The 12,197-nt window shown below is 37.8% G+C and overlaps 3 protein-coding genes across 3 annotated transcripts; all 3 read left to right on the top strand.

Annotated features, from left to right (window-relative positions):
• Positions 1-6,051: 6,051 nt before the first annotated feature.
• LOC108627103 (uncharacterized) lies at positions 6,052-7,269 on the top strand. The gene is made up of 5 exons (XM_026815330.1): positions 6,052-6,120; positions 6,212-6,329; positions 6,465-6,726; positions 6,890-7,012; positions 7,111-7,269. The coding sequence occupies exons 1-5, from the start codon at positions 6,052-6,054 to the stop codon at positions 7,247-7,249; spliced, it is 711 nt and encodes a 236-aa protein (XP_026671131.1). The 3' UTR covers positions 7,250-7,269.
• On the top strand, positions 7,250-8,003 carry LOC113464613 (odorant receptor 59b-like). Its single transcript, XM_026815358.1, has 3 exons — positions 7,250-7,430; positions 7,659-7,791; positions 7,846-8,003. Exons 1-3 carry the CDS (start codon positions 7,381-7,383, stop codon positions 7,921-7,923), a joined length of 261 nt encoding a protein of 86 aa, XP_026671159.1. The 5' UTR covers positions 7,250-7,380; the 3' UTR covers positions 7,924-8,003.
• A 1,012-nt stretch (positions 8,004-9,015) lies between these two features.
• Positions 9,016-11,413, top strand: LOC108627102 (odorant receptor 43a-like). Its single transcript, XM_018028155.2, has 9 exons — positions 9,016-9,410; positions 9,546-9,662; positions 9,724-9,841; positions 9,932-10,193; positions 10,382-10,504; positions 10,585-10,675; positions 10,811-10,944; positions 11,043-11,175; positions 11,249-11,413. The coding sequence occupies exons 1-9, from the start codon at positions 9,261-9,263 to the stop codon at positions 11,294-11,296; spliced, it is 1,176 nt and encodes a 391-aa protein (XP_017883644.1). The 5' UTR covers positions 9,016-9,260; the 3' UTR covers positions 11,297-11,413.
• Positions 11,414-12,197: the final 784 nt, after the last annotated feature.

Here is a 12,197-nt window from a genome sequence, read left to right as displayed (position 1 = left end):
TAACGTAAAAAGCGTACGGTTTAATGGGCAAGCAGACAGCCGTAATACATTATTTTCGAGCCGACACTCTTCTTGCGACGGAATCCCTTTGAGGACGCGCAACTGCTCCAGCTATCTGCGCTTTGTTCCAAGAGGAGATCGCAAAAAGAGCAAACCCGGAGCACGGGGCTTCTGGGGGACAGATCGGGGCTAGAGAGAAGTAGGGGGAGGGCGGGCGAGGGCAGGAGAAGAAACGAAAACAATCGATACCGTCGGAACAGGAAAGCAAGGCCAATCGGCCCGTGCTCTATTCGCGGAGTGGCCAATCAAAATGCCTACTACGTCGCCGGCAGGCCAGCTAATTAGACGCCACGTAAATCAGTCCTGAAACTCAACGTTAATTAACACGGGTTTCAGTTGGAGTTGCTTACCCACCTATTTATCGAACGACACAAGTGCAATATGGTCGAACACGTGCACGTCCGTTAAATGCCTCCTCTCCTCCTGAACGGAGAATGCCGAATACCGCTCTCCGTGCATATGTCTGCGCACTCGTTGCATACGCACACCACCAACCCCCCTTGTGCCAACGCTATTATATCCATAAGTTTATGCCACTTTAAATAAAAGTTGCCGTATAAATAGAATAACACCGGTGTTCGCGCGCGTAACCCTTTCGCGAGGAGCGTCGCGACGCGACACGGCCTGTGACACTCGTTAAAAACGTTAACCACCCCACCAGGGTAAGGAGAACGGTAAACGGGATCTGTCTCTCGTTCGCTTTAATGATCGGGGATTTCTAATAATAGGCATTCGCAGTTTTTCTCGATTGACTGTCGCTAACTCGTTAACGAGACCCTTTAATTACGCCGAATGTTTTGCTATAAATATAATTGCGGAATCGATATCCGAATCACGATGATTTGATGCTGAAATCCGATTTATATTAATTGCGATCATATTGCATGATTTAACGAGAAGGCAAAGAAGAAAGATCTTCCTGCCGCCAAAGAAAAACGTGACAGAAACGAAGAAGAGTTACAATATTTTACTCGTAACAGAGATAATGTGAAAGTTTATCATATCTCCGGGGTTGGATAATTATGGTTGTTTCGAGGAGGAACCGGAGGGAAGGACGCTGTCTTTCGTCAGACGAGGCAATTCGACGAGGCAGCCCGGCTTCTCGAACTTTACCGGTAATTAACAATCGGCCGCGCATAACAAACTGAATTTAATTAATTGCATAACTGCACGGAGGTCCGTCCGTGCTTCTAATCGAACCGGGTACATATTGTTGCAGCCACCCTTCTACCCCTCATCAGCCACCGGCAATTAATTATAGCATTCCGGGTTAGCCGGGGAATTAATTACGTCCAGAAGTTGGACGTTGCCGGGGGATCGTTAGAAATCGTCCTTCGTTAGAGTTAAGCGAGCACCGGCTCCCGCTAGTTATTGATGGTTTCTGGTACCTCATCGGGCCTGATACTGACAGGGCCGGCTGAGTGGCCAGTCCACCACTGCTGCCTGCCGTTGCGTCCATCCACAATTGGACACACTTTGTATTTTAATAAAAACCAACCGATCATGTGATTCTTCCCTTTACGTTGTTCTCATCTCTGCCTGTCGTTTGCCCCTTCGATAAGATGATTCGTTACAGATTGTTATCAAACGAGACGGCGATCATTTTTAAAACACTACCAAAATCCAACTGCTCATTATTGAAGTATATTTAAAACTCGTTCCAAGCCAGTTTCTTTCGTTTCGGAACGACGGAACGTTTCTAGATCTGTAGCGAGCACTGCGAACCGGAAGCGCGCACTAATTAACGATTCATTAAAAGCACGAACGTACGAACGAACGCGATTACAGGCAGCGTGTCCGATCGCCCGGACATCTTCGCTCTTTTCTATCCTTTAACGATGCCCGGTTTCGCCGGGTTGCGTGCAATCCCGTGAAACGAGGGCTAGGACAAAAATAAAAGGAATATATTAAGAGTGTCTCCGAGTGGCGGCGTTCCGCCCGACATGGCAGTCCGTTCGGTCTAATTTCTAATTATTCCGCCGGAGTGGCTCTAATTAGCGTAGCTACGTACAACTGCTTCAGCCGTGTCTGGGGGTGCGGAGCCTAGGTAAATAAGCTCCTCCGGCCTTTTCTCTCCCGCGCGCGCATTCCATTCGCCACGTGTACGTACGCGTATGTGTGCCTGCGATATTCAACGTTCACAGAGAGGATTTTATCGTGCGCATTGTACGCTCGTTGCCTTTGGCACAATAATTAATCCACCTTCGAAACGATACCGCCTGCAAGGGACAACCGATCGAAACGTAACGTCCACGCGTCCCTTCGGACGTACCTGCCTCTTTACGAAAATAGAACCGTGCGTATACACCATCGCAAGCGATACGCGAATCCGAGGATTCGCCTTTTCCTTGCTCTTGCGTTAATTTGTTTTACTCCAACGGATCTCTAATGTTAATGAAAATATATGATAAAAAAAGACAACGATACGATTTTTGCAATAATGATTATTCTTGTAATTAATTAACGCTTGTATTATTGACTGTAAGGTAAATATTGGTTAGATAAGTAGAAAATATCTGATTGAATGAATGTCTTACGATTTTAACAATTGTCCCATGGAAAAATCTTGTTTAATTCTTGCATCCGTGACGGTCGAATGGAAATTCGCCGTTGCTGAAACTTTTGCACTCAATATTCCGGGCGTTCGTTCCGGAATAGCGCGACGATACCTGTTGCAATTACCTTAATAACGCTCGCAGGATCACGGGCGCTCGAAATAATTGAAAGTACAATATTGTGTCGCAATAGCTTCGTGCCGGGGCAAGGGGGAGAGCGGAGGAGGAAAGAGAAAGGGAACGAGTTTCCTGTTTCCGTTAAATTCACAAAGGTTACCGTGTATTTAATTGAAATGGTTGTTGAATACTTCACGAGGCAAAGGAAATCGCGGATATTAATTGCTGGTATTATTGAATCCTTCTTTTTTATTTACGCGTTGCGCTAGTTATAATTAAATCCTGGTGAGCCTGGGTGAAAAGCAGATAAGTAATTTGTTCCTTTTTTTATCTATAATTGAAATAAATTCTTGTACTCGGAACGTTCATGCGTTTATCGTTTATTTATACAAGATACCACATTTAGCATCATTCCACGTTGAAGATAACAGCAAGATAGACATGTTTCTGTTGAGACGAGGGTAAAACAAGCGTGCAAAGAAAGCACGAGGGTGGAGTTTGATACCGAGATGGCGATTATTATTTTGAGCGTTTGGCGACGGGACAACTGGTTATATTTTATTCAAGGCACAATCGTGTAATAGCTCGCTTCTAGCGAGATGGATAGCAGCTTTCGAGGGATGAGGCCTGGTATGTTTAGATGGAAGAGGGTGAGAAGGCTCACCTCGTCTACTATCAAAAGATAAGAATTTAGTGCAAAGGAACAGATAATTTTGCATTAGTGAATTACCTGGAATCTGATGAAAGCAATACGAACTATTTTAGCATTATTGCAATCTGGTTCCTGTTACTGTATAAACAGTAAATAATTATCGGTAAGTATGATTCTAAATTAGTAATACAGACGAAATATGGGAAAATTAAATATTATTTCTTATTATACTGTCGTTAGTATTTTTCTTTATTTTTTAATTTATTTGTTATGCATACTTTTTGATTCAGCTCTGTCGCCTGCTGTCTGCTGCCACCTCTATCAAAGCACGGGAAATCCTCGATGGAATACCGACATACGATCTCCCTCACATTGTTTAAAGAATTTACATAATAACATTTAATGACAGAACATATACAAGTGAATTATATTAATAAATTATAATTATTACAACTTTTATTTGTATTTGTATTTGTATTTTATTTATTGTATGAGAATCATTTTTAAGTGATATTAAACAAATATAACATTTCTGTGTCTCACAATTTATTCACAAACAATTTTTCCGAAATTTTCGAGATTCCCTGCAATTTGAAATTGACAAGTGGCCCCATTTTACAGTGAAAGGGATGAACTTAGAGTCCGGATTTGAAGTCAAATGTTCGACTGGTAGATCACGCTACTAGTGTCTTGGAAAGGAAATCTCAAAATTTACAAATAATAATTCTCTGAATTTGAAAATTATTTTAAAGGATAAGGCCATTTTTTCATGTAATTCGCATTGTTACCCGTTAAATGATCAGAATGGAAGTGCTAGGTGATTGATAAATAAATAGACATGTCTCTAAAAATATCATTGTTTCAACTTTTAAACCAATTGTCCGAGGAGATTCTGGTTAATCGTTGAGACAATGAAAAGGCCCAATGGGGCGCAAACCATAATTGGGAATCGCTCTTTTTAACCGTTTTCGAGACTTTGGAACCAAGCGAAGAACTACGAAGAGTAGAACCTCCTTATCAAATCATATACTGATTAACAAATTCCGATGAATAAATGAATGAAAACGAATACTGGCAGTTTTATTTCACGATCCTTCACCAAATGGCCAATCTTGAAAGTGAATATTTAAGACCGGGAATTATTAATCCTTTCTATCAATAATGTACATGCTAATGAATGTTGAAATGAATTAAGAAAAATGTGTGATTTAATATCGCTGAGTAGATGTCGGCTAAATTCTAATTAATAAATGAACAGAAACGAATCTTGGCATTTTTATGGGTTGACAGCGTTTGCAAAGTCTTTGAGAACGGTACCAAACGAAGAACTACGATCTAGTTTAAGAATATCTGTATTTGTATCCTAAACTGTATTTTACTAATTTAATATAATAAATATAAATGTTGACATAAGGAAAATATCTGATTTAATTTTAATTAAGAAGTGAATAGAAATAAATCTTGGAATTTTTAAACGTTGGCATTTTTATTTTATGACCCTTGTCATCGATTCTGGGAGTGGGTATTTAGGATCGGAAGTCACCCTTTTCTTTCACAACGCAAATTTTTTAACATTCAGAGGAATTTAAAATAAGTGAATGTACAATAGATACATGGATCCTATTAACTGAGTTGAAAATGTGCTGTTTACCCAATGAATAACAAACCAGTCTGACGATGCGATGTTTTATCCGATTTGGAAGTTTTCCGTTCACCGCGACCGAACCATGATTCACACGTTTTCGTATTTATGATTAAAATGATTAGAAGAAAAGTCTATCTCAGAAATCATTCTAAAAAACAGAAATTAACCACTTTTTTATTTTTTCTTGCTCCTGCATCGCCAACACGACTTTTGTGTCAGAGCAAACACGTTTATATTTGTTAATCCATTACTAAACGGGTTAAATGAAAGGTGTTTTACGAAAATGAAAAAGGGACCAGTACACGTTAGACTGCGCAACGATTTCCATATTCTGTGAAAGACCAGCTGTCCGGCCGGTATGGAAGAGCACACGATTCAAATTAATATTGCAGAGCCGTATGGAAATTTTCTTACCCATCCACTATCTATAAGTGATTCTCGTTATAAAACCTTACCCTTCAATCTCATTGCTAATTAGAACGGTTAAATATTCATTTAATGACTGGAGACAGTCAGGCTTCTTTACTCAAGGGATGTATGTAATCTTTAACTACTTTTAATCATTTTAGTCGGTTCGTGGACATGAACACTTGCGGAGTACGACATACGTGACAAGAAGTAAATTTTTTAATTGAATCATTCTGCCGCCGTGTTATAGCATAAAGCGTTAAAGGATATAAAATTCTATATTCCACGAATTTATGAGTTAAAATCATTATTTTATTATGAATCGATGCACAATAGAAGATCAATGGCTCAGGGATTCCAAATTTTTTGGTCGACTTGTTGGTATATGGCCAGAACAGGATAGATCCATAAAATTCGCGATAAGAATTATCCTGACTTTTGTTGTCACGATTAGCAACCTAGCTCAGGTAATGATACAGTCGTAATCGTCAGGTAATGGTACAGATTGATCCTCGGCCTTATAAAATCCCTTACGAAATTCTTTATGCATTCATTTTCAATCGTAGATAGCACAGATAGTGGTATTTTTTAGTTTCGATGTTCTGACAGACCAGATGCCATTCCTGTTGCTAGGAATAGCCATCTACATTAAATACTATAATTATATTTTAAACGAGAAGAAGGTAAGATACGTTTCGGAATTTTCCTCTCAATTTTCACATTGAACAATTAGTGTCGATGTCTACGTACGTCTAACTAGTATGAAAATTGAAGCTACAGGAACTTTTGAATGGCATCGTGTCCGATTGGCAGACGGAACGAACGAAAGAGGAATTACAAATTTTACATACGTATTCCGAAAGGGGCTTGTTTTTCAATTCCATTTACAAAGGTACACAAAAGATAGACGAAATATTATATTTTCTTTGACATCATGTTTCACAATCTTTCTTAGTGTTATAGAAAAGATGTATACTGTAGAAGTACGTAATGTAGATATAAAAAAAACGTATTACGTGTTTTTCAGGCAGCATATGTTCCTCTGTGATCGCTTTCATTCTTTTGCCAGCTGTGCCAACCGTTTTGGACATTTTTGCGCCCCTGAATGTGTCCCGGGATCGTCTGCTCGTTTACCCGTCTTACTACTTTGTGAACCAGGAACAGTATTATTATCCAATACTGGGACATATGATGGTATGCGCCTGCATACTTGGTTGCACTTTCGTCGCGTGCGATGTTAATTTGATCCAAATCGTCCAACATGGCTGCGGTTTGATAGCGATTAGTGGGTGAGCATAGCACTGATTTTTGCCTTCTCCCTTCAGTGCGACAGAATCGAAATCATAAATGATTTACAAAACATTTAAAACCAGTGCAACATGTTCGCGAACTACTGTTGTCTAAATAGTAATTTTATATTTATATTAAAAATGTAATGAAGAATGTACACAGGTATCGTTTCAAACATGCGATCGACAGCGTAAATTTACATGAAGAAAAGCGAAACGATACTTTAAGCAACGAAACATACAAGAAGGTAACGCGATGCATTGAAGCTCATAAAAGAGCCGACGAGTGAGTATTTCTCCAATTGATTCTATGCGATTTACGAATGGCGCAATTAATAACTAACTTTATACTTACGTTAATTTTCATCACAAACGTGATCTTAGATACGTGAAGGCAATCGAAGCCTGTCACGTGCATTATATTCTCGTAACTGCTGCATTCATTGTCATGGTGTTCACGGTCACTTTAATAAAGGCAAGCCATCACGCTACAGTAACGCTATGTTATCTAATAATTGATTAGACTATAATATCTATAGTTTAGCGGTGAAAAATTTTTTTTTAATTCAGTTAGCGTCGGAAGAAATTGGAACGAAATATTTTACGTTCTGCGCGTTCATCGTGGCACAACTGGTTCACGTACTTTTCTTGACAATGATGGGACAGTTCATAATCGATTCCAATGAAGAGGCTTTTCGTGAAATGTGAGGGAAATGTAGAGTTTGGTAGTGAGTGTGAAGACTGACAATCACATGTTAATTGTTTGGTCTTCACAAAATAAAACTCAAGGTTGATTAAAAAGTAACTTTTATTAAAAGATATATACCAGCATGTAATATTGCGATTCTCAGGCTTGAGTGCAATAATGCGAATCGATTAACTAAATAGGTATCAAATTGAAAACTTATTCTACTTATGTATTGAAATTGCAGATACGAAGCATACTGGTACAATGCTCCAGCCAACACGCAAGCATTGTACATACTAGTACTGAGAAAATGTTTGAAACCGCCCCAACTAACGGGGGGTGGAATGATACCGTTAAATTTGGACTCTTTCGTACAAGTAAGTTGATCAACTTTCCACGATCGAGAAAATGTTATTGAATAAATTTTTCAGATATTGAAAGCGTCATTGTCGTACTATACAGTGTTGAAGAGCTCATCAATTCAGGAGGAGGATCGAAGTACGTCCTGATTACTAATTTCTTTTCATGCAAATTTTGTTTGTATTCAACATTTTGTATCTAATTATACACATATAATATAATTATATTATATATGTATAATATAATAAATAATTATACATATATAATTTAATTATAATTATATATTATAATGCATATTGAATCCATTGTTCAATTGTGTCCACTTAATCCGAAGACGTTAAACGTTTTAATAAAGATAAACTCCTTTGAGTCGTATTTGCAATTTGTTTCTTTTGTTGAGTTTAGGAAAACTGATATCCTTTTTCTAATACCACTGATTTTTACTTAACTGTCAAGTATAATCATGTTGACTCGTTGAGTAGTACCACAGCCAATTTATTCCTCTCTTTGAATTAGAGTATCGTAATAACAGCAACATCAATCAATGTCATCTAACTGCACCAGCATCTGGAACAAGGAGAACAACAAATTTTTAACACAATGCAAATATTCACATCTCTGTTGCATTTTTTAAGCTGCACTTTTCCATTAGAACAGTTCAAGCAAACGGTTTCACTGAGATGCGGTAGGAACCTTCACATGATCAGACTACATTATGTGAAAGACCAGTTGCTTGACGTACTACTGGCGGTTCTAGATAATTTTTAATTATTTCTAGTTATTTCAGTTGATTCGTAAACTTGATTATTTGTAGAGTACGATATTTATCTTAATTTTTAATGGTTACAAATATTGCCACCTCACTTTTTCACGCTTACTGAATATTACACTTTTCTATTAGAATACTTTAAGCTTGAACATACAGTATCTCACTTAAATACGGACAAGACTTCCGTATGCCATCAGCATTATGCGAAAAACCAGCTGTCTGAAAATCTACACAACTAGAAGCCATACCATCCTCAATTAATTCTTCAGATATCAATAAATATTCGTTCGTACTTAAGTAGATAGCAAAGACCCATAAATTATTATTGCTTTAAAAGGCAAATTAAAGCCGTATTTAATAGCGGCGCTTACAAACGTAAAGGGATGAAAAGAATTGGGATACCATAAAATTCAATGCGCATTAGCTACTTATTAAAACGCTCGTGTTTGCCCATTAATTATTCAATGCCGTAAATGCTCGTAGATGCTCACGGTAAGTACTCGAGGTAGATATACCTCATTATCATTGCAGCGGTTTGTTTGACCATCAATGATCATTAACTCGATTTGTCGTGGATATGAACAGCTCTGGAGATCGATACGTGACTCTTTCTCTACGCGGATATCTCTAATAGTCGTTCAATCAACGCATTCTTAACCAGTTCTAAAGAAAAACGTGTCAGAAGGACGATAAACACTAGTTAACATTTACGTGATTATGGATTTCGAAACGATTGAGAATCAGTACCTCGCTGATAATAAATTTTATGGGCAGCTGATCGGTGTCTGGCCTGGTCAGAAAAAACTTGCCAAATATAGCATACGATTATTCATATTTATTGTCGTGATGGCTGCCAATATTGCGCAGGTAAAAGTTTCGTTACACCAATTACAATACAAATACTTTGTTCTATTAGATAATAATCGTTTATGGAATATTTGCATAATATAATTAAAGAAGACTATTTTATTGATTAAATAAAGATAAAATCTGCGTCCTCAGATATTGCAGGTGGTACTATTCTTCAGCGTGGACATATTGACAGATCAGCTACTATTTCTGATGTTGGGGTTCGGCTTATTCTTGAAACAATATAATTATGTCCTGAACGAAAACATAGTAAGAAATGAGCGTGTGCATGGATCGTGTGCCAAAGTTGTTAAGTTTTATGAAATTGTAGCTGAAGGAACTTTTGAACGGCATTGTGTATGATCGAATGATCGAACGACCACAGGAGGAGTTAAAGATTTTGGACGTGCATAGCAAAAGAGCGATACTCTTCACAATTGTTTACAAAAGTAACGAACAGTGCGCATAGTAGGCCTATATAGGAACATAATTTATTTTCACATTATTATTGCATAAAATAAAGTTCTGCCTCCTTCCAGCTGCAGCAGTGTCAACCGTTTTAATAATGGTTCTTTTACCAACTGTACCACCCATTCTAGATATTATCAGGCCCCTAAACGTATCAAGGGAACGAGTGACTATCTATCCGGCCTACTATTTCGTAGATACTCAAGAATATTATTATCTGATACTAGGTCACATGCTAATTTGCTCTTTTATACTATCTATGGTATTTATAGCGTGCGATATCAATTTGGTCCACGTTGTTCAACACGGTTGCGCCTTGCTGGCCATAAGCGGGTAAGCGCAAGTTCTACAATATCTCAATTGGCTTATTATTATAATTATGGCCGTTGTTTCTCTCATTTGCTTAACTGTTACTGCTCTCTTTAGCTGTTGTACGTCCCTAAACGTTTTTACTTTTAGCTTATCGTGCACACAAGATAACATAGAATACGATACTGTTTATTTAATAAAAATGAACGCAGGTACCGTCTCAAACACGCGATGGACGGAGTAGATTTCCTGGACGAAAAATTCACCGGTGGGATGAGTGACAAAAGTTTCGCGAAAGTGACCCAAGCGATCATATCCCACAAAAGAGCCGACGAGTCAGTATAAAAAAATATTTTTGCTCTTAATTTATTCAGAAATCGGTTGTTCACTTATTTACTTTTTTACGTACCATCAGGTACGTAAAGAACATAGACATCTGTCATATATATTACTTGGCCATCGTTATCATAATGATAACCGTGGCATTCACGGCTACTTTCGTAAAGGCAAGTTATTAATCATATTATCAAATCATGTACCGATTTATTTTGATCCATTATTTATTTCGAATTATTTTCGATTGACACGAAAGTTGGACGGAAATGATATCGCAATACACTAAATGATTTTTCGATGATTAGTTGACGACACTTGAGATGGGAACGCAGTACCTAACATACGTCATTTTCGTCATCGGTGAATTAATTCACGTCTTGTTCCTAACGATCATGGGACAGTTCACCTCAGACAGGAGCGACGAGGTCTTCCAGAAAACGTAAAGCGATTATCATAATAAATACAAGTTGTTGCACTACATTATAAACGTTGTTCTCATAGTTATTTTGGAAGAACTCAGTGCACTTTGCATTATAGATGCGAGGCACAGTGGTACAACGGCTCGGTAAGGACGCAAGCATTGTATGTGTTGGTGCTACGAAAAAACCTGAATCCACAAAAATTAACGGGCGGGGGATTGTTCCCACTAAATTTGGACATCTTTATACAAGTCGGTCGTTCACTCCCGCAAACTTACTACAAGGGAAAACTAGATGAACAATCGAGTTTTTTTCTTTTTTCAGATACTGAAAGCATCGTTCTCGTACTACACAGTATTGAAGACTGCGTGAGAAGCGATGGTAGTTGAAATCACAATGTTAACATTGCACTATTGTTTGGTTAGTGTTACCACTGTTGTTGACCACTGATATTGTTGATGCTCCTCAATATTGACATGCAATATTAACAAGCGGAGAGTTTCTTTCATGTTCTTTTCTTTTTGTACCCGTCTCCTTAACCATAATCACAAACCTTGTTAAACTTACCATAATCACAAAATGTATCAACAATGATAGTTTAAATATTAAATATAACAAATTCGTTGGACAGATAAGAGAGACGCGAAGCATAGTGGCATAATGTTTCAGCGAAGGCGTAAGTATAGTACTTATAATATGTTGGTGCTGTAAAAATATTCAAAGTTGACTAAATTAGCGGGGGGTAGTATAATGCCGATCGGACTACTTCGAGAACTACTTGTAAGTTGCACACTAATTTCGCACGATTAATAAAACAGAATGAACTTTTCGATTGTTGTTCTCATATTACACATTATGACGAGTAAAAAAACAGATTTTTGTTTTTTGCTTAAAATCCTGTCTCAATGGAGCCGCCTGTTGTATGAGAACAGTTTTGTAAGAAATACGATCTCCGGCTACTGTTTTCTATTTCCATGATAGAATATATATGTATGTATACTTCCTTTCAATAGGGTTGCTTGTAGTTTCGCACATTTTCTCACCTGTATATTGTACAACTACGAAGTATCATTTTGTTCATTCATTAATGTGTATGTCCTCTTCATCGCGAAATTTTATCCAAGCGTTTAATGGAATAACAAATATTGTCACCTCCATCACTTTTTCGAATATTACACTCTTCTATTAGAATACTTAAAGCTTGAACATACAGTACTTTACTTAAGGATGTATTGGCTATACAGTCAATCCCAAAAGTTTATGCACTTTAGAA

The sequence above is a fragment of the Ceratina calcarata genome, unplaced genomic scaffold (genome assembly GCF_001652005.2).
Source record: "Ceratina calcarata isolate Rehan_Ccalc_2016 unplaced genomic scaffold, ASM165200v1 scaffold44, whole genome shotgun sequence".
NCBI classification, from domain to species: Eukaryota; Metazoa; Arthropoda; class Insecta; order Hymenoptera; family Apidae; genus Ceratina; species Ceratina calcarata.
The sequence above is the reverse complement of the archived record's forward strand: the minus strand, read 5'-3'. Positions and strand labels throughout refer to the sequence as shown.